General features: G+C 38.2%; 1 protein-coding gene across 3 annotated transcripts in view; it reads left to right on the top strand.

Annotated features, from left to right (window-relative positions):
- The window catches only part of PCGF5 (polycomb group ring finger 5), a 65,464-nt gene that overhangs the window by 27,874 nt on the left and 14,597 nt on the right, over positions 1-22,993 (top strand). For 2 of the 3 annotated variants that reach the window (XM_032694602.1, XM_032694600.1), the window contains exons 3-8: positions 1,770-2,079; positions 12,767-12,863; positions 17,403-17,458; positions 17,581-17,640; positions 21,387-21,535; positions 22,892-22,990. In XM_032694602.1, coding sequence (XP_032550493.1) covers positions 1,968-2,079; positions 12,767-12,863; positions 17,403-17,458; positions 17,581-17,640; positions 21,387-21,535; positions 22,892-22,990 — 573 coding nt within the window. In that variant the 5' untranslated portion in view covers positions 1,770-1,967. Of the gene's footprint in view, positions 1-1,250; positions 1,355-1,769; positions 2,080-12,766; positions 12,864-17,402; positions 17,459-17,580; positions 17,641-21,386; positions 21,536-22,891; positions 22,991-22,993 lie in introns of those variants that run through there. The other variant, XM_032694601.1, reaches the window with a different exon arrangement.

Here is a 22,993-nt window from a genome sequence, read left to right as displayed (position 1 = left end):
AGGAAATGGCATGAAGCTGTCAGGGGAGGTTTAGGTTGGATATTAGGAAAAGGTTCTTCACCCAGAGGGTGGTTGGGCACTGGAATAGGCTCCCCAGGGAAGTGGTCACAGCACCAAGCCTGACAGAGTTCGAGAAGTGTTTGGACAACAATCTCGGGTACGTGGTGGGATTCTTGGAGTGTCCTGTGCAGGGCCAGGAGTTGGACTTGATGATCCTTGTGGGTCCCTTCCAGCTCAGCATAATCTGTGATTCTATGCTGCTTCAAAAGATTTTTAGCTTTATAAACTTCTGTTCATGTTGTGAAGAAATAAGCTTATACAAGATAAATATTTTAGCAGCAAAAATTATGTATGTCCTGTTGAATTACTGTATATCTAGTTTATCATGTATATATCATTGCACTGTAACTTTAATGGTAACAGTTTTTAGTGCACCTGACTCAGACTGCCAATTGATTTGATGCACATGGAGATCTCTTGGATGGTAAATATTCCAGAGGTAAGAATGGATGGCAGGAACAGGCCAAAATTATTAAAGCCTTCTCCTGTTGCAGCACTTACTGAAGGATGAAAGGGAGAGTGCATTGGAGGGCCAATGCAAAGTAAGTGTTTATCTAAAAATGTAGAATGGAAAAGCAAATACCTAACACAGTCACAGGTAAAGTGGTGGCATTGCAGATGATATAGAAAATGCCTCCTTAGGTTTTTGTCATTATTGTTAAAAGCAGCGAAGAAGAAATTTTCCAGAAATAGTGCAATTGAAAAATGAAGGCCACTTGAGTTTTCTGAATAATTACTTGGTAATAATATGGTGCATTTCTTAGAACAGAGGAGCAAAAAGCAGATGCCCTGAACCGTGGAGACAGCTTTCACTCGTGCTTAGCCGTTCTCTGGCTAGTTGGTCCCGGTTCGAGGAAAACACATGTATGTTCACAGGATTTGGGTAACTTAGTCCAGTGTTTATCATTTGCATTTGCGGGCTGGAGCAATGAGTTTAACTTTCCCTCTTCCAGGGCAGAAGCTGAAGTTATTTTGAAGAAGCGGTGGCGGGGCCGCAGCGGGGCCCGGGAGGCGGGCTGGGCTCCGCTCCTGCTCTCACCTCGCCCGGCAGCGCCGCCGCCCCGCTCCCCCCGCTCCCCGCAGGAGCTCCCCCGGCGCGGGGCTCCGGCCGCCGCCGCCCGGAGGGCGCTGCGGGGCTCGGCCGGGGAGCAGCGCCTGCGCGCCCGTCCCGCCCGCCCCGGGACCGGCCGCGGCAGCCGGCGGGGAGGAGGGAGCGCCCGGAGCGGGGGGAGGCGCGCCGCCTTTCTCTTTCTCTTTCGCCGGGCGCCCGCCCGAGGCCGCGGGGCTGCGCCAGGTACGGCGGGGGCCGCGGCGGGCGCGGGAGGCGCCGCAGGTGCGGCAGGGGAGGGACGGGAGCCGGGCGAGCGGGGGCACAGCCGGGGCGCCGCCGCCCTCTCCGGCCGCGGCTCCCGCGGGGCGGCGGGGGGGCGCTCCCCGCGGGGCCGCCGAGGCCTGCGGGCCCGGAGCGCAGGGCGGGGTGCGCAGGGAGGGCGGCGGGGTCGGCTCCGGCCCCTGCACCTGTCACCGGCCCCGCGGCTCGTCCGGAGCCTGGCGGGGCGGGGGCGCGGCCTCGGAGCTCGGCTGCCGGGCTGCTGTTATGTAAATAACGGCCCGGTGCCCCCGCCAAGTTCATGGCGACACTGCTCCTCCGGGGCATCGCCGCTGTCCGGCCAGGTTTACACAGCTCTCTCTTTGCACGTGTGTTACAGGTAGGAAAATGACTCGCCTGGCACGGGAGCAGGAGTTATGAGCCATGTCCCAGTGAGACCGGCGGAATTAGGAGCAAATGCCTGGAGAAGTCCAGTTGCACAGAGCAGTGCTACAGCTCTTGTGAACTGCGGGTATCGACGCCTCTCAGACTCGCTTCTCTGGCCCCGAGCACTCTGCCAGTAATTCCTGCCCCACGAATGGCTACTCAGAGGAAGCACTTGGTGAAAGATTTCAATCCTCATATCACCTGCTATATCTGTAAAGGCTATCTCATCAAGCCAACTACAGTAACCGAGTGCCTCCATACCTGTAAGTAGTACTTTACAGAATATTCCCTTCTTCATAAGTGATGGTTGCTTGAAGTGTGAATGTGTTTAATATGACCACTGTGCTGGTTTTTGTCCACTGAATTTTTACATGAAATCCTCTGAATGAATTCAGTCTCAGCTGGGGTTTCCTAAATGCTGGTCTCCAATCTGGGTCATCTTGAACTGTGTGCAGTACTGTGCTCCACAAGTACAAGTACACGGAGCTCCTGGAGCAGGTGCAGTGGAGAGCTACTAAGTTGATCGAGGGTCTGGAGAGGAAAGGCTGATGGATTTGAGCCTGCTCAGCCTTGAGAAGAGGCAACTGAGAGGGGACCTCATTAATATGTATAAATATCTAAAGGGTGGGTGTCAAGAGGATGTGGTGCCAAGCAAAAGGACAAGAGACAATGGGCAGAAACTGATGAACAGGAAGTCCTACCTGAACATGAGGAAGAACTTCTGTATTATGTGAGTGTGCACTGGAACAGATCACCCAGAGAGGTTGTGGAGTCTCCCTCATTGGAGATATTCAAGAACCCTCTGGATGCAATCCTGTGCCATATACTCTAGGATGACCCTGCTTGAGCAGGGAGGTTGGACCAGATGACCCGCTGTGGCCCCTTCCAACCTGACCAGTTCTGTGAAAGTATGTCAACTCTGCTCAATGCCTTGTAAAGATACCTCTTTTCTTTCTCCTAAGCTAGTGGTGATTGTGCTGGCTCTAACACCAAACTTGTATCACTGTGGCCTGGCTGATCACAGGTGAGATCATTAGTCAGGTCAGGTGTGCTATTTTGATACTATAACTATGCTCTTGAAACTTAAGCTAATGTATCTGTTGACAGTGTGCATGATGGATACGCAAGTTTGGTCAGTACTGGCACACAACTCTGTAGTGTGTTCCATGGCAAAATGCAGTGAAGTACTTGAAAGTTGGCAAAATATTTATTTAGGGAGTAGATTTCTTTCAATAAAACTGTCTCAGGAAAAATATTCAGGTTGTCTTAGGCTCCTAATATATCTAAAACATTGGCGTGTATGAATTATATTAAGCGTATGAATGGTCCTGTCAAACTCAGTCATCTTACTTCCACACTTGATTTTTTTACATGTATTCCTGAATAGGCAGTAGTTTGATTGGACCTTCTTGAGAATTTGATGTCTTTCCAAATAAAATTTGAACTCTTCTAAAAGAAGAGTCTGATAGATTTCCCATTTTCAAACCTTTAATATCAGTTAAAAGCCTTGTCTTGGCATTTCCTATAATTTCTGCGCAGTGTTGTTCTTGCAGTTGTTATTGTTGTCTTGCAGTTGTTACTATCTTCACTGTTAATCTTTACATTATGGTGTTATGTCCCCACTATATGCAATTAAAACAACAGAAACCATTGTGCAGCAGGAAAACTGTGGCACAGTTGCCATCACAGAACCATGATGGGATAACTCACAACTGGAGGGCTGCTCAGAAGGGATAGGCAAAGGAGAGCTAGTGGGGTAGCACTCTAAGTTAGAGAGTGTTTTGGGTGTCTAAAACTTAGTGCTGGTGATAATAGACTTGAGTGTTTTAAGAATTGGGGGGAAGGCCAACAAGGCAGATATCAATGTGGGAGTCTGTTATAGACCAGGATGAAGAGGCAGATGAAACTTTCTGTAAGCAGCTGAGGGAAGTCTTACAGTTTCTAGCACTTGTTCTGGTGGATGACTTTGACTTAGCAATGTCTGCTGGAAGTACGCTACAGTGGAGAGAAGACAGGCTAGGTGTTCCTGGAGAGTGTGGAGGGTAACTTCCTGACAGAACTCACAGGAGTGAGGCCCTGATGGACCTGCTGTTAGTGGACATAGAAGGACTGGTGGGTGGAGGCTGTCTTTGAGCACAGCAATCACAAAGGACAGACTTCAATTCTTGGAGAAATAAGAATGTTGTTTAGCACAACTGTTCCTCGGACTTCTGGGGGTCCGACTTTGGAGCCTGGTTGACAGTCCTTTGGGAGGCAGTCCTGAAGGGCAAAGGAGTCTAGGAAAGCTGTACATGCTTTAAGGAGGAAATCCTAGAGACACAGGAGCAGGTTATCCCTATGTGCCAAAGATGAGCTGTCAGGGAAGATGACCAGCTTGGCTGTACAGAAAGCCTTGTCTGGTACTCAGTAAAAAAAAAAAAGGAGAGTTTATTAATTTGGAAGAAGGGGCAGTCAACTCAGGAGGACTGCAAGGATGTCATGAAGTTATGCAGAGAGAAAATTAGAAGGGCCAAAGCCCAACCAGAACTTAATCTGGTTATTGCCATAAAAGAGAATTAAAAATGTGTCTATAAGTCTATACATTAGCAACAAAAGGAGGTCTAAGGAGAATCTCCATTCTTTATTGGATACAGAAGGAAAATAGTGATGAAGAATCAGGAAAAGACTGAGGTACTTAATAGAGGTAAATTAATAGAGGGAGGTAAATGTATCATTAAATTCTTTCCCTTTAAGGAAACTGGAAAAATTCTGGTATTAGCTAATTTTTTTAAGGTTGAAGTTTAATGAACAGTAGTAACTTTTAAAAGGTAGGGTGAGAGGGAAACAGTTACTTCAGAAATCAGCTCAGATTTGAAAAAATGTTTTTATTCTGTATGTTTTTGTTTAGATAATTTATTTGTTTATTTATTTTCACTCCCATTACAAAACAATAATGGCAGGAGTGTTTTCAGTGGCATCTCTTTCTTTTGTTTACCTGTAGATTGAGAGCTCTTTACTGAGACAGCTCTGTTACTGCCTAGTCCCCACATTAGAGGACGTGAATTTTACTGAGCTGCCATAGAGTTGCACAGGTCTCCTCCCCAAAAAGCTGCCACGTGTTTGGGTCATTAAGTAGAACTGCAGGAAAGCTGATGTTGTTTCTTTAAAGAAAAGTTTAGTTGCCAAAGTACAAAGCTTACAGTGATGGAAGGGAAAATTAAATTAAAAAGTAGTGACATGAAAGTCTTATGTCTGCAGAGGAAAAGGTGACTGTGTGGCAGAATTCAGGATATCATAAAATACAATGATTTTAACTATCCTTTGATTTCTTGTTGTACTATTAATTACCATAAGTCAAAACATTGTTGCACAAATGATCAAAATCTGCAGATATTAATGGTTGAAGAAGCAACATAAATTCATTAGATACTGGGAGTACAGTGTATTACTCTGGAAAGATGAGAAGCATATATTGACATAGGTATTCTCCAGTGATCATAGGGGATCTGTTGTGATCAGTAGCAACCAAAGCAGTTAGCAGTTCATTCGCACATTCTGTGTGGTTGAAAAATGTTAGGTAGTAGAGTTCTGCTCTGAGAAATGAGTGCCTTTTTAATAAGGGATGTTTCTGATGGGGTTTTTGGAAATATTGGACAGATAACTCCACCGTTTACTGGGAAACATAAGTGCAGCTTGGGCATCAGGAGTACAAACTTCCCTATCTCTGCTGTGAAGGAAATGGTTATGTTGCTGCAAAATAATTACTTATTCTGCAAATTCAGTACTTAATTTCTTTTTTGCTACTTCCATCAGAATGGTTTTCTCTTATGGGCTGAGACCTTTTTTTCTAGTCTGTTACACAGTTGTCAAGGATGTTTAAGAACTACTGATTGAAGCAGGCTGGGTGTGAGCTAAAGGCCATGTCCCATCATCTGTTGTTTAGTACAGTGTGCGCTTACAAAACTTGGAAAATAAACTTTTCTCGGGAACGTTCTTTAGCGTCCTAAAAAAATATCAGACTGTTTACACAATCATAGAAATGCTGGTTGAAAGGGACATCTGGAGGCTGCCTAGGCCAACGTGCATGAGACGGGTTCATTGCCAGCACTGTACCAGGTCAAACCATGGCTCTGTATAGTTGACATGTGGCTTTTCAAGCATGAAATCTCTACAGCCTCTCTCAATAGCCTTTTCCAGTGCTTCAGTCTTTACCTAGTTTTACTGAATGTCCTACCAAATGTCAATGTGGGACCATTGCTCCTTGTGATACTTACCACTCCCAAGAAGACAGGGCTTCGTCACTCCTGTAACTGCTGTTCAAATGGTACAGGCTGTTATTAGATCACCTGATGGTCTATAATATAATTAACTTTTGGCAAATTTGTACTGCCTATTCCTGATTACATTTTTGTCCCTCGTGTTGTTGGAAATTGATTCCAGGGGTCATGATGTAATCTGCCATCTTTTTAGGGAGCTAGGGGAGACTGTTGAACTGTACTTACCTGGGTCATCCTTCCCCTCTTTAACAACGGTGGGTTTAACACCCTTTTCTAGTCATTGGGCACCTTTCATAATCACCACGATTATGGTGATAAGGTTTCATCTTAGTAAATCCTATCTGGCCTGTAGATTTGAATATGTCAAGTTTTCTCAGTGAGCCCAAACCTGCTGCTCCTTGTCTATTGATCATCCCTCTCCTTCCCAAATCATGCGTGGAGATCAGGCTCTGTCTGTGAAGACCAAGGCAAAAAGGTACTGAGGACTTCAAACCTTTCTGTATAACCTATTCCTAAGTTGTTTCCTTCATTCATTAACAGGCGAACATTTTGTCTAAATTTCCTTCAGCTACTAGCATACTTACACAATTCCATTATGTCTCACTAGTTTTAGCTATGACTGGGCCTTGGCTTTCCTACTTTTGTCCCTAAGTGCCAGAGTAGTGATTTTATATCTTTTTGTTTCCCATCCTTGTCTCCACTTCTAATACGCTCTACTTTTGCATATTAATTAGGAACTTTGTGCACCAAGCAGTTTGTGTGCACTAAGCAGTTCTTTAGACAAAATTCCTTGTACAACAGACTGGTTAGTGTAGCGACTGGGACACGAACACCCTTGCTGGTCAGCAAGAGAATCATTTATTATTTATTTCAAGCCTCTATTTATAGAGGAACTAGTTTCATTTCTGGTCTGTGAGCTAAGCATCTTCAACCTATCAACAAGCAGTACTTGGCCCTATAAAATTACAGTATGCATATTTCTACCTATTAACAACTAATGTCCATCTTTACACCTGTCAGCTTTCAACATGCTTTCTTCTTTTCTTCAATCATCTTCTTGTTCTGGGTCACTCAGCCTTTGGCTCCACGCACGTTGTAGGCACTTCATCCCACCTTCTGCCACATTCTCTTCCATTCTGGCAATGTCCACTGCTTCGTTAACCCTTCGTATGCTTGCTCTGGTCACAATCCTCCACAGGTTAGCTCTTGAGGTCTAAATAAATTTTCTTTAAAAAAAGCCAGCCAGCTCTCCTAAGTTTCTTTCTAATGATAGTCTCCTTGGCAAATCTGACAAGCAGTTGCTTAAACAACTTGAAGTGCCATCTCCTGGAGTTCAGAATCCTAACTCTGCTGTTTAACTGTATATCATTCCTCAAGATCCTGAACTGAATCCTCCTGAGTTGCTTGCCTCACCTCAGGGCAAGCTGCTGTCTGTGTCTGTGTTCCTCACCAGTTTTTCCCTGTTTATGAAAAGCAGATCAAGTGGTGCATCTCAACTAGTTGGTCACTCTAGTATTTGCCTTAAGAAATTATCAATCAAGGCAGTCTAGGAACTTTCAGAAATGACCTTCCATGCAGGAAAATTACCAGATGTGTAATTTTCAGTATCAAATGAATAATCTTGAAACTGGAGTGTTTTTCAGATTTTGCTAGAAACCTGTGCTCTCACTAGGAGATCACAAAAAACTTTACTGCAGCAAAAACTCACCTTCAGGCAAGCAAGCTGAGCTGCTTTCAGACTCCTCCTCCTGCAAAAGCTTTAGTCAATGACATGTAGCAGGTTATTTTAAAATAGAAGTTTTCAACACAACAACAAAGTCTTTCTTGGTCATCATGTACTGAAATTATGGTATTCCCTTTCAACAGAAGGGAATCCAGTTTGTATGTGTCTGGTAATTGTAATTAAGAGTGGAGTAATCTCATGTGTAGTTTCTGAAAAGGATGGTTAAGTGTATTGAAGTTTGTGTCCTGTTTTTATGCAGACACTTTCTCTAAATGTAAGTGCTTGTAAAGAAGGTTTAAGGTAGCTAATTGAATACTTCATTATACATACCAAATGACTTCTGTGCCTACGCTGAGATGAGTTTGATGTTCCAGTAGCTGTGTGTATCCTGTGCCGCTCCTTTGCTCACTGGATCAGAGAGTAATTAACTGAGAGAGAAGATCCATGGAAGAATTCAAAGGATGGGTTCTGACAAAGAATTTGTCCCACAGTTAACTAATTAAACTTTCTCTTGTAGAATGTTTTATTTCAAAAGTGCAATATGAAGTTTTATTTAGGTACCTCGTTAACCAACATTTAAACAGTAACCTGGGAGGAGTCTTCCCATTAAACTATATGTATGTGAATTTGCATAAGATATGTACTTTTTTGTTTGCCTAAGATGACATACAACACAATCCTGACACTTGTATCTGTATTTTTCATCTAATTACAAAGATCTGAAAGAATGTGTGAACCAGATATCTCTGTAGTGGAAAACGTAGCATTGTCTGTTATGGTTGCCAGCCAATTAGCATATGTCACACAAGTACTTTTATCAGCTGTAGAAAATCATCATATGTGAGTTTAACTTTTATTGTGTCTCATCTGAAATGTTATAGTACAACTGTGAAATTCAGGTTCTCATTTCTCTGGCCTGTGTACCATATATCTCAAAATTCTGCAAACTGTGTACATTTTGGTTAAGCAATTTTTCTCCTGTTTGCTGCCACACCATGACCTACAGTAAAGCAAATGATACTGTGTCATTTTGTTAATCTGTATTTGAAGTGTAAAAGGTTTTTGGTTTGGTGTTTGTTTTTTCCCTGAGGAAGTGAATTAAATACATTTGTAATTTAATTGTGGTTAAAGATTCCCTTTTTCCCTATTCTTAGACTTCATCCAATACTTAGACTTCATCCCGTTTTCTGAAAGTGCCAAGTGATAGACTTTGAAAAATGTTCAGTGATCTATATTGAGAGTAACAGAGGACACTTATACCTATCATATCTGAAAATACTGGTTCATGATCCCTATAGGACTATCATTTATCAGTTCATTATACTTGCATGCTAGAATTTATATGTCTTCTTTACCTTTACATTGCTATTGGTGAATCACATTAGTTTTGATGGACAAGTCCTCATAGCACCATAGGTCTGCATGAGAAAAAGTGAAAGTTGTTTTAGATTACTGCAGTATTGATTTACAATTTCAAGATTTTTTTCATGGCATTGAGCTGGCTGTACAAACACTTGATCCAGATCTGTGTGTTTGTTGGCATAGGGAATACATCCATATAGGACTGGAATAAGATTCTTGGTTCCTTATGATGTTTTTTCTGTACATATTTTACTCAGAGATCTTTCTTACACTGGAGTTTAAGCTCTTCATTAATCATTAAGCCCTTTCCTGGACAGTGCATGGCTTCCAAGGGTGTCACCTTCTCTCAAGAAAAGGTATAAAGAGAGCACATAAATGTATTCAGACTGGGTAATTCAGTTCCTTTCTATAGATAGGTTTATATTATAAATATTTCTTTAAGTTACATTATTGTGGATATTAGCATGCTCTGTGTTTAGCAGTGGTCAGTGGTTGGGAGGTTTTATGATTTTAAGTGTGTGTCAGTTATCTATCCCATGGCATAAAGTTGTTGTGAATAGTAATCATTTCAGATTTCTTCTAGGTGTAAATGAAAACCATAGCTCAGATAGGCCCTTTTTCTCTTTAGTTTGGAAAACAAACAAAAAAAACCTACAAAGATAAAGATATTTAAAATATCTTTACAAGAGAAACGAATTAGTCCTTTTCAAATCAGTTAGAACAGTGTCATCAGAGACTTCAAGAACTTCTCTGATGTGAATGGAACAGAGATCCCAAGAACAAGTGAAAGAATTAAATTCTCTTAAAAGAATTTCAGACATACTTTCTTAAAATGCAGGGAAATGCTTTCTGAAGGAGACTAATTCTGATTGCTTATGGAAAAAAAGAAATCGCTCTGGTATTGATACAAACCCCTTTATAAGTCTTTTGAAGAATTTTTGTGCTAATTCTCTAAGAGTCTCAGTTGCAAAAAAAAAAAAAATCTAATACAATCATAGAATGGTTTGGGTTGGAAGGGATCCTTAGTTCCAACCCCCCTGCCATGGGCAGGGACACCCTCCACTAATTCAAGTTGCTCAGAGCCTCATCCAGCCTGACCATTTCCCAGGTAAGAGAAGGTTGGGAGTTGAGTTTATGAGTCCCAAAATTAATATTGACCAGTACTAGTTACGTTTGTACCTTTTTTGCCACTTTGTTTGTTCCTTATCAATCATTTTAAGTTGGTGTCAGATTAGAAAGACTCCATAGAGGTGCTGCTGTTTATACCAGACAGGAGGCTTACCAAAAAAGAAAAATAAATTAAAGACTAACTCCTTCCTTTATTATAGGAGTTAGCAGAAGAGGAACTCCATTTCCATTGAAAAAGAGATAAGAGAATAGGGATTGATATTCTTGGAGAAGTGATTTTTGTATATATTTTGCAGTCTGTGCCTCTTCCCTATTATATCATTGTGTGTATGTATCTGGGGTTTGATTAGTTGCTCCCTGTACTTTGTATTTCAGGTGGGTGGCAGAAGGAATGATAGTTCAGCTGGTTATGGGAGCTGGGATGGCTGAGGAGCTACTGATCAGCTAAAGAATTCCATCTTGTGATGTTTGCCCTTGGGTTGTACAAGTGCAAACACTACATCTTAAGAAAAGCTTTGAGCTGAGAATCTTCATATCTTTTCAATTTCAAGGATAATTTCTGTTATTTTCAGTCCTAGAGGAGATTCTCAGTTGTATTAATGAGGAGATGTTATAGAAATCTAAACTACATGCATTTCAAAAGTTAAGATTTGTGCTCTGATTTCAGCATGTTCTTAAATGCTCTCTTGGGCTTGCATGGGGGCTTCTATGTGGGTGATGAAATTCTCTCTATTATGTAAGTGTAGTGGCAAAATGTTTACTTTTAGGAGTATTAGTTAGAAAAAGTATGTAGAAAAATGAAGAAATGTTGTTGTAGGTACAATCACATTTGCTGCTCTGTACTAGACTTCTTACCCTCTGGAAGTGTTAGGGAATGAATGTGCAAAAATCGATTAAGTCTAGTAATTCAACAAATTACGAAAGGTCTGTGATATAAGAAGAGTTCTGTGTTTGCAGATTCTTGCATCTGTATGCCAGTGCTAAATACCTCACAACTTCAGGTTAAGCAAAAACTAACTCATGTCCTGAGTTCTGAGTGCTGCTCTCATGGCATCAGTGTTCTCAGCTCTTTTGGAGACACCGTGTGCAGAGGACAGTGCTGTGCCCAGCTTAAAGGGCTTGTCTGGCAGGGCTTGTGGGCTTCCTGAGCTCATTCTACCAGGTCACCAGAAATCTGCCCTGCATCCAGCCAGCCTTGCTAGAACCATTTAGCTTAGGGAGAGAGCTGAGAGCCTGCCAGAGAGCTCTGAAGTCTATTGTCCCATGTAAAGTGGAAAGTTCATTGTAATTTCAACCAGAGCTGTGAAGTTAATGTCCTTAAGTTAGTGTTCTAAAGCAGTTGGAAAAAACACCTACATAGAGGTCTAATGTGGTGTGCATTACCAGCATTATCTGATTTGACATAACTCTTTTGAGCATACTAAGGCAAAGACAAATGCAGGCTTTGCTTGTTAGGTGACATTTGTTAAAGGAATTTTGAGATTCCTTGAAGTTGTCTTATAATTCAGATTTACCAGCTTGTTTAGAGATGCTTATGCTTCTTTAGGTAATTGCTGAAAAAAATTACAGTGTTTCAGCAGAAAGCATATTGCAATCACAGCAGTCCATTTATTTTTTCAGTCCATTTACTGATGAATTTGCAGTTGTCATTTCAATGTAGGTGAAGTAATAATAAACAGAGGATAGAGTTTATCTCCATGCAGAATGTTGTAATGCAGTAATAGTAGCAGGCATATTTGTTCTCATCAGCTTGGCTTCCATTTTCTTATTAATAGCATTAAAATCTACAGTTTGCAATTAATCATTTGGAAGCAACAGTAGTGTAGCACCTTGCTTAATTTAATTTCAGTTTATTGGGGTTTAAGTTCACATTGTTCATGGTTTGGGTTTGTTTATACTTGCCGTGGTCATGATCCTGAGTTTTCATTATAAGATTCAAGTGTTAAATGTTTACTGTAAGTTCTCTCATTGCTTTTGAAAACGCTGTGCCAAAAGGAAAACACTTTGAACCTTTGTACAACTTCTGTGAACTTCTCTTTTGCAAGAAGTATTTACACCAGTATTTTCAGTTGCAAGCAAAACATTGAAACAAAAATGATGTGCCTAAGTCATTTTCAGATCAGCTGAAGTGATGGTTGGCTCTGCTGTGCTCGAGCTCCCCAGCACACACTTTGTCAGAACCTACTCTTTAAGGGCTACATGGTATGGGCTTTGCATTTTATGATGTTGGGAGAATTATAAGCAGTAAAAATATCACGTGCTTTAAAGTGGTGCTTGTCTAACCTGTGCTGCTGAACTTGGTGTCTCAGTGGAGCAGAACTGTGGCTTTGAGGAACACGAAGTGGAGAAAATGTATTGTAATTATTTACTTTGAGGTAATACTCTTTTATTTCTGATGCATGTAGTAGCTACTATTTAGATCTTGTCTAAGTTGATTTTTTTCTTTCTTTCTTTCTTCCTTTTTTTTCCTCTGTCTCTCAGTTTGTAAGACTTGTATTGTTCAACACTTTGAAGACAGCAATGACTGTCCCAGGTGTGGCAACCAAGTGCATGAGACCAATCCACTAGAAATGTTAAGGTAAGATGCTATTTCACAACATTTGCTAAAATGGAAAAACAAAAAATTGAAAAAAAATCCTAGCATCTTTATCCTAAAAGGGAATTCATTGTTTTGCTTATTTGTATAAAGCATATATTAACTGTTCTGAGCCATATAGGTTGTTATTTTCCTCAGCTCCCACTAAATTGTAAATTGATTTTTTTCAGATATAATAAAAGGAGGAAAGGTAAGGGAAAGACACTGAAAGACTGGGTATATTTTACAAGTTAAAATAAACATTTTAATACCTTTATTAAACAAATAAATGAAGCAGATACCTTTTATTCTTTATATGGAATGAAATTAAGTTCCAGAGTTTCTTTTTTCAAATTATTTAGGGCATTCCAATCTGCATGGCAAATTTTTTCTTCTTAGAGCTGTGTAGAAAATGAATCATACAAATAACAATGTTTTTCAGGGCATAGATCTGGCTCTCAAACCATTACACAATCTGAATTGAAATCTACTGTGAGATTAATTAAAAGACACTAATGAAAAAAAGATTTGACACTAAAAATACCCTTTTTTGAGAGTTTGTATTTTTATATCACAGTAACACACCTTTTTAAAAAAAGTTATTTTTCTTGAAATTTTGGATTCTCTTTTAGTGATGTTATGTTGAAACAAAGGTGATAGACATCCCATAAGTATAAGATGGAGAAATCAAGAAATATCATCATAAGTGGAAGAACTTCATGTTTAACTCCAGTGATGAAGGCACTCCCTGCCCTCTCTCCCAACCATCTCCCCACCCCATCCCACCCCACCCCACCCCACCCCACCCCACGGTATTCTTATTTTGTAATACTGTTGTGAATTTAGGAAGAACTATTCTTACCTCAGTGTTAAAATATACATCTACATCTGTCATTTACTAGGGTTGGTATCACTTCCTGATGTCATTGTGTTGCTACAATTTATCATATATTGCTTTGATTTTTGACTCATATGATGCACAACCATTCCTGTGCTTCAGTTATATACCAAGAGGAGAGGTGACTGAGATTAAATTCAGCAGCTCTGAAGGGTGTTAGTGGCCTTAGTCTTTATCATCTGAATGTTTTTGGAAGAGTAGGGCTGAGAGGGTTTGTGTAGTAGAAAATACTTTTCTGATCTCCTGTGAGTGTCTGAGGTGCTGTGTGAGCCGTAATAGAAGATGCTGTGGGCTACTAATGAGCTGAAAACAAAAGCATTCTAGAAATATTTTTATTCTGATGAGACCACTTCATAGGAGATGAAAAATGCATTTTCTGAAACGTTTTAGTAAACTAATGCTGTCCTTTGAGGAGGAAATTATAGATGGGTGAGAAAAGTTAAAGTGCAAGCCAGAAATGTGGGAAGAGCTATTTTCTATACAATTATTTCCTGAAATTCCTTTTAGAGTCATTTGGTCTGTTTGCCAACAAACTGCATATAGTTAGTAGTTTCCTGGTTATATTTTATGAAACAGCTTTAAACATTTGCTAAACAAATAATCAGAAGAGCACGTGAACAGTGTAATAGAATGATCTTTTTTCAGAAGTTGCCGGCGTAACTTAATGCATGTCTTATGCTCTGACCATAGAGACCAGCCTCATCATTGCTAAAGAATGCAGTCATTTTCTGAGAAATAGAATTGAACACTAGATAGTAGTTTTAACTTGAGATCTTTCAGATAAACTTTACAAACTACTTATAAACTCAATTCTGAGTAACTTCATAACTATGTGAGGTTTTTACATGTATCTCTTAGCTGGCAGCAATTAGGGTCTTTTGAAACTATGATTAAGTCTGAAATTTAACATTGAGTTGTAAAATGAAAATGTAGGAAGTGTTAAATTCTAGAATTCCCTTTACTGATTTAACAGAATTCTGCATCATCAGTACTCAGTAGGACTGTGTTGACTATACTATGCAGACAGGCTTCTTTTTCTCTTGGTAGCATGCTTCTGTGCATACAAGTTTTCCTGAATTATAGTCTTAGAAATATTTTGGTTCATGTTTGCTGATAATTATTAGGAGAGTATTGATCTTATAACTCATTCAATATTATAGAAGAGGTGAAAAAAGAAACTATACAAAGCTGACACAAGTGCTTGGTTCTTCTGTCTGTATGTTGTTGTTTGGAGGTTGGAAGATGTGGGAGTGGAAAGAGTTGTGTCTAAAATATCAGTGTTCTTGTTACAGCATTAACAGAGAGTATATTAAATAACTGAGACCAACTTTTTGTTGGTTTTGTTTTGGAATGGGTTTGATGCAAGTCACAGAAATACAAATCTTTATGTTAGAGTGCTCATAGATGTGGATAACAGCAACACTGTAAGATGCATCTGAAATTGAGAATCTTTTATGATTTATTTTTTTCTCTATAGTTTTTAGTTTACAGGCACTTAAAGATCAGATAGGAATTTTTTTCTGCCCTTTTTAAAAATATTGATTAGTATTTACTCTCTGTAAGGAGAAAACAGCTTTTTTGTTTCATTTTTTGGAAGAAAATGAAGTCATTAACTGGAGTGAGAAGCTGGTTCTTGCTGCTAGCATTGTAAATCTGCAAAGTATGCTGGGTTTTTTTGCTGTTTTAGCATTACCAGTGACTTTTGTTTTGGGCTGTTGAAGACAAATTAGAAAGTGCTAAGTGGGAACTTTCAAAAATAAATGTAGAAAACCCAGCATGTATTATATCATACTGAGGAACAGTCGGATTTTTAATTAAGGTAGCAATGTTCTCTTTTGAAGTTGTCATTTAGTTTCTCTTAATCAGTATGTTATGAAGATTGGAGCTTTCTTAATAGGTGAAATGTATTCCATTTCTAAGACAGTGCTCTTCTGTGGGAGCTTCATAGGAAGCAGTGCCATCTAGTTATATTAGATACTGACAGAGGAGGCTACAAAATACACCATTTGGAAAGGTAGATCTGTTTTGTCCTCTGTCAGAAGTTAAGCACTCAAGACATCCCATGATTTTTGTTTCCTTCTTATCCATGAGAAAGTGGTGTGCTCAGAGTAGCTCTCTGTGCTACTTTGTTTTAGTGGAGGTATGTTTCACCTGATGATTTTTCCTTTTTTTTGTCCATGTAAGAAGAAGCAATTAAAAAATGGATTATGGTTGTAGCTTAAACATGAATGTTCTTATGGTATGATTATATCCATTGACTGATACCACAGGGAACTAGTCTCAGAAAGTGATGTTTGGGTAATAGGTCTAATTTTAAACTTTGAATTACAAATTCTGTAAATTACTTTGAAGTACAAATTCTGTAAAGAAGAAAACCTTCAATACTCATATATGTATTATAAGAAGATAATTGTTATCCATTAAAATGGATTGTAGGCATTGCTCAGCAATAAAAACATTCAGTCTTACTCCTACTTTGCCACTATTGGTGAACAAATGACAGAGAACAGATGTGCTTTTTATCAGGCTTGTAGTATATTATTAATAACATGTACACATATGTGTATTTGCAAATATATATGTAGAGAAATATATTCTTATTGAGTTGAAAAATTAAGGCAGTTAAAAATACACCAAAGGCAATTATTGTATTGTAGTTTCTTACTAAATTTCAAGGTACCTAATTTCTCTGGCCGTATTACTTTGTATTTTGTTTTGTCCTGGGTTTTTGTTTAGGCTGTGGGCAGTGGGAGTTTCTGTTCACAAGAAATGAGATATAGAGCAAAGAAGAGAAAGGAAAAGTTAACAGAATGAAATACAGAGGAAGGTGAAGAAGAAGAGAGACAGGGAGAGGAAGTGGAACTAGAAAGCAGATGATAAATTAAATGGATAGGAGAGTAGGTTAAATTCAGAGAAAAGGAAAGAAAAGTATTTTAGCTTCAGCAGCAAAGGTAACTGCACTGTGTCCAGTGGAAGGGACTGTAATAACTAGTTTTGGCACTGATATCTGGGTATCAAAGGACAGACCTGTGCTGTGTTCTGTCTTATGATATACAAACTCACGGCAGATTTCAGTAGTTCAGATTAATTATGGGTACTGAGAACTGTCAAGTCAGAGCAGCATGGATGCTCTGTGCTCTTCTTTGTCCTGCTGAGATCGGTTTGTCTGTGGTGTAGTGAGCGGGGAATAGTTTGTTCAGATTTTCGTAACAGGCTTATTACCAAAGCACTTGAACACTTAATATGCTAATGTAGTTTATAATTTTCATGCTTACTATTCATGAGCTGGACCTTAAAATTGGATACTACTTTTCCAGTCTGTCCCTTTTAGTAACATGAATGTTTGCACGTAATACAAATTCAAACAATAAAAATTTTAAAGTATTTTTTCCTCATTTGTTTCATTGTTGTTCTTGTACATTGAAAAATAAATTCCTTAAAATAAATCCCTTCAAGAGGTGATTAAGATAAGCTTTGATGCATGTTGCCTCTCAAGCTAAAGTCAGTTGGCTTTGACAGGATTTATTATTTACCAGAAAAATGCAATTAATTTTATTATTCAAAAGTTTTTGTTATTTAAACATTAAAAATACTTTAAATGCTAGTTTCCATTTAATGTGAAATGTATTTTTTCCCTCTGAAAGGCTGGATAACACCTTAGAGGAAATTATATTTAAGTTGGTGCCTGGACTTCGAGAACGTAAGTTTCTCACTTGGTTTTGGGTACCTGCTTGGGTTGATGGAGGGAATATGGCTATTTCTGATTACATACCTGTATTATTGATTAAAAAATTCACATTACTGTTCTTTGGTATTAACTAGAGGAACTGCAGCGAGAGATCGAATTTTGGAAGAAAAACAAACCTCAAGAAAATGGACAAGGTGATGATTTTTTCTCTTTTTCATCTGTGTGTTAAGTAACATTGTTCATTAAGACCTGTTTGTTCACTTACACAAGTACATTGTTTTTACTGAATTCATGGTACTACAGAAACTTGTAGCAAATCTATGTAAGTGTAGTGTGGGCCCTCATGTACTGCTGCTTATCTGTTAACCAGTTGTTTTACAGACACTGACTGTTTTACCATTATTTTTGTTTGCATTTCCCTATGCTCTCACTTGAAACACTCATAATTTCCCAGTTAAATTCTTAATTTTCTTAATACAGCAAGATACAGATTTTTTTTTTTACAGAGTTTTTACAGATTACTTTCTGTTACTGGATGTGACCATCTGTTAAGTAGGAGGTTGTCAAGAATTAGTTACGACAAGTAGTAAAACAGCTTTCCACACATGCTAAACAATTGTTTTATATAGATTCCACAATATTGTTGTTGGTTTGTTTTTTTTTTTAATTGACCCATGAAGTTTGAAAGCTCAGTATTGAGGTACTAAGTGAGGACTACATCCAACTGTTTTAATGCCCCTTTAATTTGACAAGTTTTTGATACCATTTGATTTGATTTTGAAGAACTTTTGAAAGGCTCTGCTAAGTTAAAGAAATAGCTCTTTTCAGTAAAGGATAACTGTCAAGTAAACATCTTGTAATACTCTTCTGCACTCACTTGTTTATATCTTCCTTTCAACTTCATAACATATAATTTTCTTTCTCACTAGTTTTGATGATTTGCATTTGGCATCCATTGTAAGGGACAAGGTTATTTTCTCTGTTATATAATTAAATAAATAACTGAAGAACAGTTTAGATGAAATTAGATTTGTTTACTACATCATATTATGTAGTGTATATCTGTTCAGTTTTAAAAAATACTTAGAAAATATTTATATGAAGTATAGACATTTCTGACTGTTTAGAAAATTATTTTCTGCTATATACATAAATAGAAAGAATTAGCACATCATTTACAAATTTGTAGAATGTAACTTACTTTTAACCAACTTATTCTTCTGGTTCTTACCTTACTCCCATAATGTAGTGGTAAACCTAATGGAGATGAGTTACTCAGTGTAGTGAGAGCTTGGATTGTTTTGTGAAGGAGACTTAGGCTCTAACTCAAAATATACTTTTGAGTAGCTACATATGTATCCAGCTCCATTAGTGACTGTATTCTTGGGCTATAGAAATTGGTCTCTACAAACCATTTAAAAGTCATGACAACTCATTAAGACAAATTATGAGCATTTAAGCTGTTTTCTGCCATAAGCAAGCATTTAGAATCTTGCCTGAGAATGAATTATTTGCTGAGAATAATTTCAGTAAGAGGCTGTTTCAGTTGTCAATGCCATGCCCTTCAATCACATTGTCAATCTAGTTTAGGAGTCTGTCAGTTATGTCCTGTACCACAGGTCACAGCACAGTTCCCGACCTTAGCACCTAAGATGTGTAAAAAAATACCAGGACTTAGTTTTCACATATCAGAAGGGGTGAAAAAATCGAACAACAAAGCATATCTCAGGCATTGGGGGTGGCAACAGGAGAGGTTACCAGAAAAAATTGAAAGATGATGAAACATACAGTGGTACAGAGAAAAAAATATTCATTAGTCCTCTCCAGCCTGAACTGGGGAAGGAAGAGGGCAAACAGCTTTACAGTAACTCACTCTCTAGTGATTAGTTTTATGGTCAATATCTGAGAAAAGCACAGAAAGTAGACGATATCCAAGGTTTGAAAGAAAGATGAGAAGAAAAAAGAGACACCAGTTTACTCCTTAGGGAAAGAGGGGAGGAGGTGAATGAGGTATTGGTTTGGTTTTCCTTTCCTGCTCTTGGCTTGATGCTTTTTGACTTGGAGAACAATGAGTCCATTCTAGTGAGATTATTTATTTTTTTAACTTCTATCATATTGAATAACATGCCAGTAATGGACTATCACATTGATTTCTGGAGGTTGCCTGTACAAACATCATTAATTCTAATATCTACAAGGATTTTTCAGAAAATATTCTGGTGCCATTTACATGGGGGAACATTTGAATTTCCTAGCAGGATACCTTGGAAGATGTGACCTTTTTGCATGTGCACCTCTTTCTGGAATTATTTTATGATGGGAAATTTGCTGTTTTCCCTAGTTCTGTGGTTGGTTTGTTTTTCAAGGCTTTTCAAACTGCATAACTAAACTTTCCTCCATTATTCAGCTATGGTAACTGTTGTAAGTTTTGGATGTACTTGCTGAAGGATCTGTGAATCATAGGCAGACTCCTCAGATAAGTGATTGTGATGGGTAGACGGCACCTGCTGGATTAAGAATTTGCTTCCTGGACTTTCACAAACAAAGAGAAAAAAATCTATAGGTTGATACTGGAAATTCTGTTCATAGGAAGATGATAATAACAAAATGTATGTATGATACACAATAGCTAATGGGGACTTAGGGACAAATATAATTACAAAATACTTAAAAATTGTAAGAAAGAAAAGTAATGAATGTAGCTTAAAACTCACCTTGAATATTTAAACTGAGCAAAGGGAACTAATTACTGTGACAAGAAACTTAGTCATGGCTTGGTATTTATTAAAGTTTATGTTCTATTTTCTCACCTGAACTCTTCTAAATTACTTAAGAAGTATGGTAAGTGTAGCAAAGCAACAGAATTCAGTCTGAAAGTTTTTGAAAAAGATGCATAGGCAGCTTATTCAACTTACTTGTGATGATGTTTTATTCCAACAGAGAACGGCCTTTTTTTTGAAATCTAAATAAATAAGTTAGGGATATGGAAAAAACAAATGTATACAATAGGATTAATGTATACTGTATTACAAATCTGTAAAAGTTACCCCATTTTATGGTTATTATTTACATACACTGCAGCCTTATCTAGATGTACTTGCTGGTCTCAGCATTCAAGTGTTCAACTTTGCTAAACCTTTGAAAATTGTAGAAGATGGTACCTTTTCCAAAGGGGTAGAATTTTAAACCAGGGGTCTATAGAACATGTTAACAGCATCAGTGAAAAGAGATAACACATTAAGTGTGATTTTGTAGGATATATGTGCTCTGCTAAAAAATACTGGGACCTTTCGTTTTTTCTTATTTTTTATTTTTAAAGGGGAATAAGTAAGTATATGGCTATTTAGTTGTAAAATCCTTCTGGAGGGAAACACCTGGATATCTTACAATGATATTACTTAGATAGCATCAAAAGTGGATGAAAGCTAAGCTTTATCTTCCCTTACTTTGCTTCATGGTAATATTTCAGGAACTTTTCTCCACTGGATTATTGTGGCAGACAGTTTATGAATTGATTACCCATGTTACTTTGATATACAAGTGTTTGGATTAGTTATTCCACTGTTTATTTACAAACATCGTTTTTTGTCAGTGAACTACCACAGCATAGGGTAGGATTGTGTGTTTGAGTGTTCCTGATGCGTGCACAGTTGCAGGGTTTTTAATTGCTGGACACATCAGAAGTAGACAGCCATTATAGTCCATCAGACTAATTATTTTCTGTTCCATAGAAATCCATTGTTTGCATATTGCATTAAAATTTCAACGGTAAAAATTTGTTTTCAGAGATCTTTTAACTGGTCAATTTAAGAATGCACTGCATTAAAATTGTATAAAGTTAATTTGAAGAAAAAATATGCTCGTGAAAATGTTGTATTTCCTTAAATATGTGACTTTTAATTATTTTACACTTAAATAATTTGATCTTCATATTTTACAGATGAAAGTCCAAAAGCTGATAAACCCAAAGTAGATGAGGAGTGTGATGAAAATGAAGAAGATAAAGACTATCACAGGAGTGACCCACAGATTGCTATCTGCCTCGACTGTTTACGCAACAATGGGCAGTCAGGAGATAATGTAGTCAAAGTGAGTAGTAAACAATCTGTGCTGTTGTTCTTGATGGCAGAATAGCATCTTGTAGGAACCAAATAATTTTATAGCCATTAACAATAAACCTTAGTGTGGTGACTTCCACACTTATTTAGTCCTTCTGTACGAGGCATTTCAATGCGTCTTGGAATTTTTAAAAAAATAGAGTTCCATACAGAAATTCATCTGTGACTGTGGAGGTTTTTTTGTGTATGGATTATAGTTTTGCAGTCTACAGCCTTGATGGTATATAACTGCATTACACAACAGATTACAGCATACCACAGAGGTATTTGTAAAGCTAGCTGTAGGTGAGCTGCCTCATATTTTCAGGATTACTGTCTTAACACGCCAGCATGAACTTGCTTTTCAGATATGTTGTGCACTGAATGACTGGGATCCAGATCTTCCGAGCTGTAAACCTGATTCTGACACAGATGTGTTGTCTGTGGCCTTGGGCAGGTCACCCCCATCTGCAAACTGTGTAGAGTAATACCTGCCAACTGCTGTTTTAAGAATTAGGGATATTTAGTTGCCGTTCCTGAAGAGTTTTACCTAATGATATTGAGTCTGGAAGAAAGTTTTTAGAAATCCCCTTAGATTTTAATAATGTTTTATTAAAATACAAATACAAGAATTTTAAAAAAATATAAAGAATTTTTCTAATAAAATTACTTACATTTTCTATGTGATATGTTACATGTATAATTTTGGAAGTTCGTAACACAGTAAGAAAATTTTGATTCATCAGGAAAACATACCTAAATGTTGTCACTCTGTTTGTGCTATATACAGTGAGAAATCTGTGTCTCCATCACCATGTGAGAGTCTCAGGCTTCCAGTCTTCCTGTTGAATCAAAACCGTTAGGCTCTGGATCACAGAATCTATGATAATAGATCACGTCTCAGATTTGTAGCTTCTCTGTATTTTACCTAGATTATTTCAGAATGTCTTTACTTCCTTTTTCTCTCAAGGACTGAAAAAGTTCAAAGAAACGCAACATTTGTTTAAACCCGAGTGTTACAAACGCAAACACGTAGATAAATATATTTAAGTTCTTCTGGGGCTTTTTGTGGGTTTATGGTAGTTGGGCTTTGGTTTTTATCTTTTCTCCCTTTGGTGTCTTTTAGACATTTTCTTAGAACCAGAGATGGGTCAAATGGACTTGTTTGTCATCTTTTAAATTTTGCCAAAAAATTGAACCTATGGTGCCATTATGGATTAGAAGAGGGTGCACTAAAATTGATTACTGGTTGAAAAAATTATCAGTTACAGCTGTTCTTGCACTAATGATTGCTCTTGTTTTCCAGAAATTCTAACATGGTTTTTCTGATTTTTTGCTGTTGCTTTAGGGTTTAATGAAGAAATTTATCCGCTGTTCTACTCGAGTGACTGTGGGAACTATCAAAAAGTTTCTCAGCTTAAAATTAAAACTTCCAAGTTCTTATGAGGTA

This window comes from Chiroxiphia lanceolata, chromosome 8, assembly GCF_009829145.1.
Source record: "Chiroxiphia lanceolata isolate bChiLan1 chromosome 8, bChiLan1.pri, whole genome shotgun sequence".
Lineage (NCBI taxonomy): Eukaryota > Metazoa > Chordata > Aves > Passeriformes > Pipridae > Chiroxiphia > Chiroxiphia lanceolata.
Note: the sequence above shows the minus strand (reverse complement) of the source record. Positions and strands in the feature narration are given on the sequence as shown.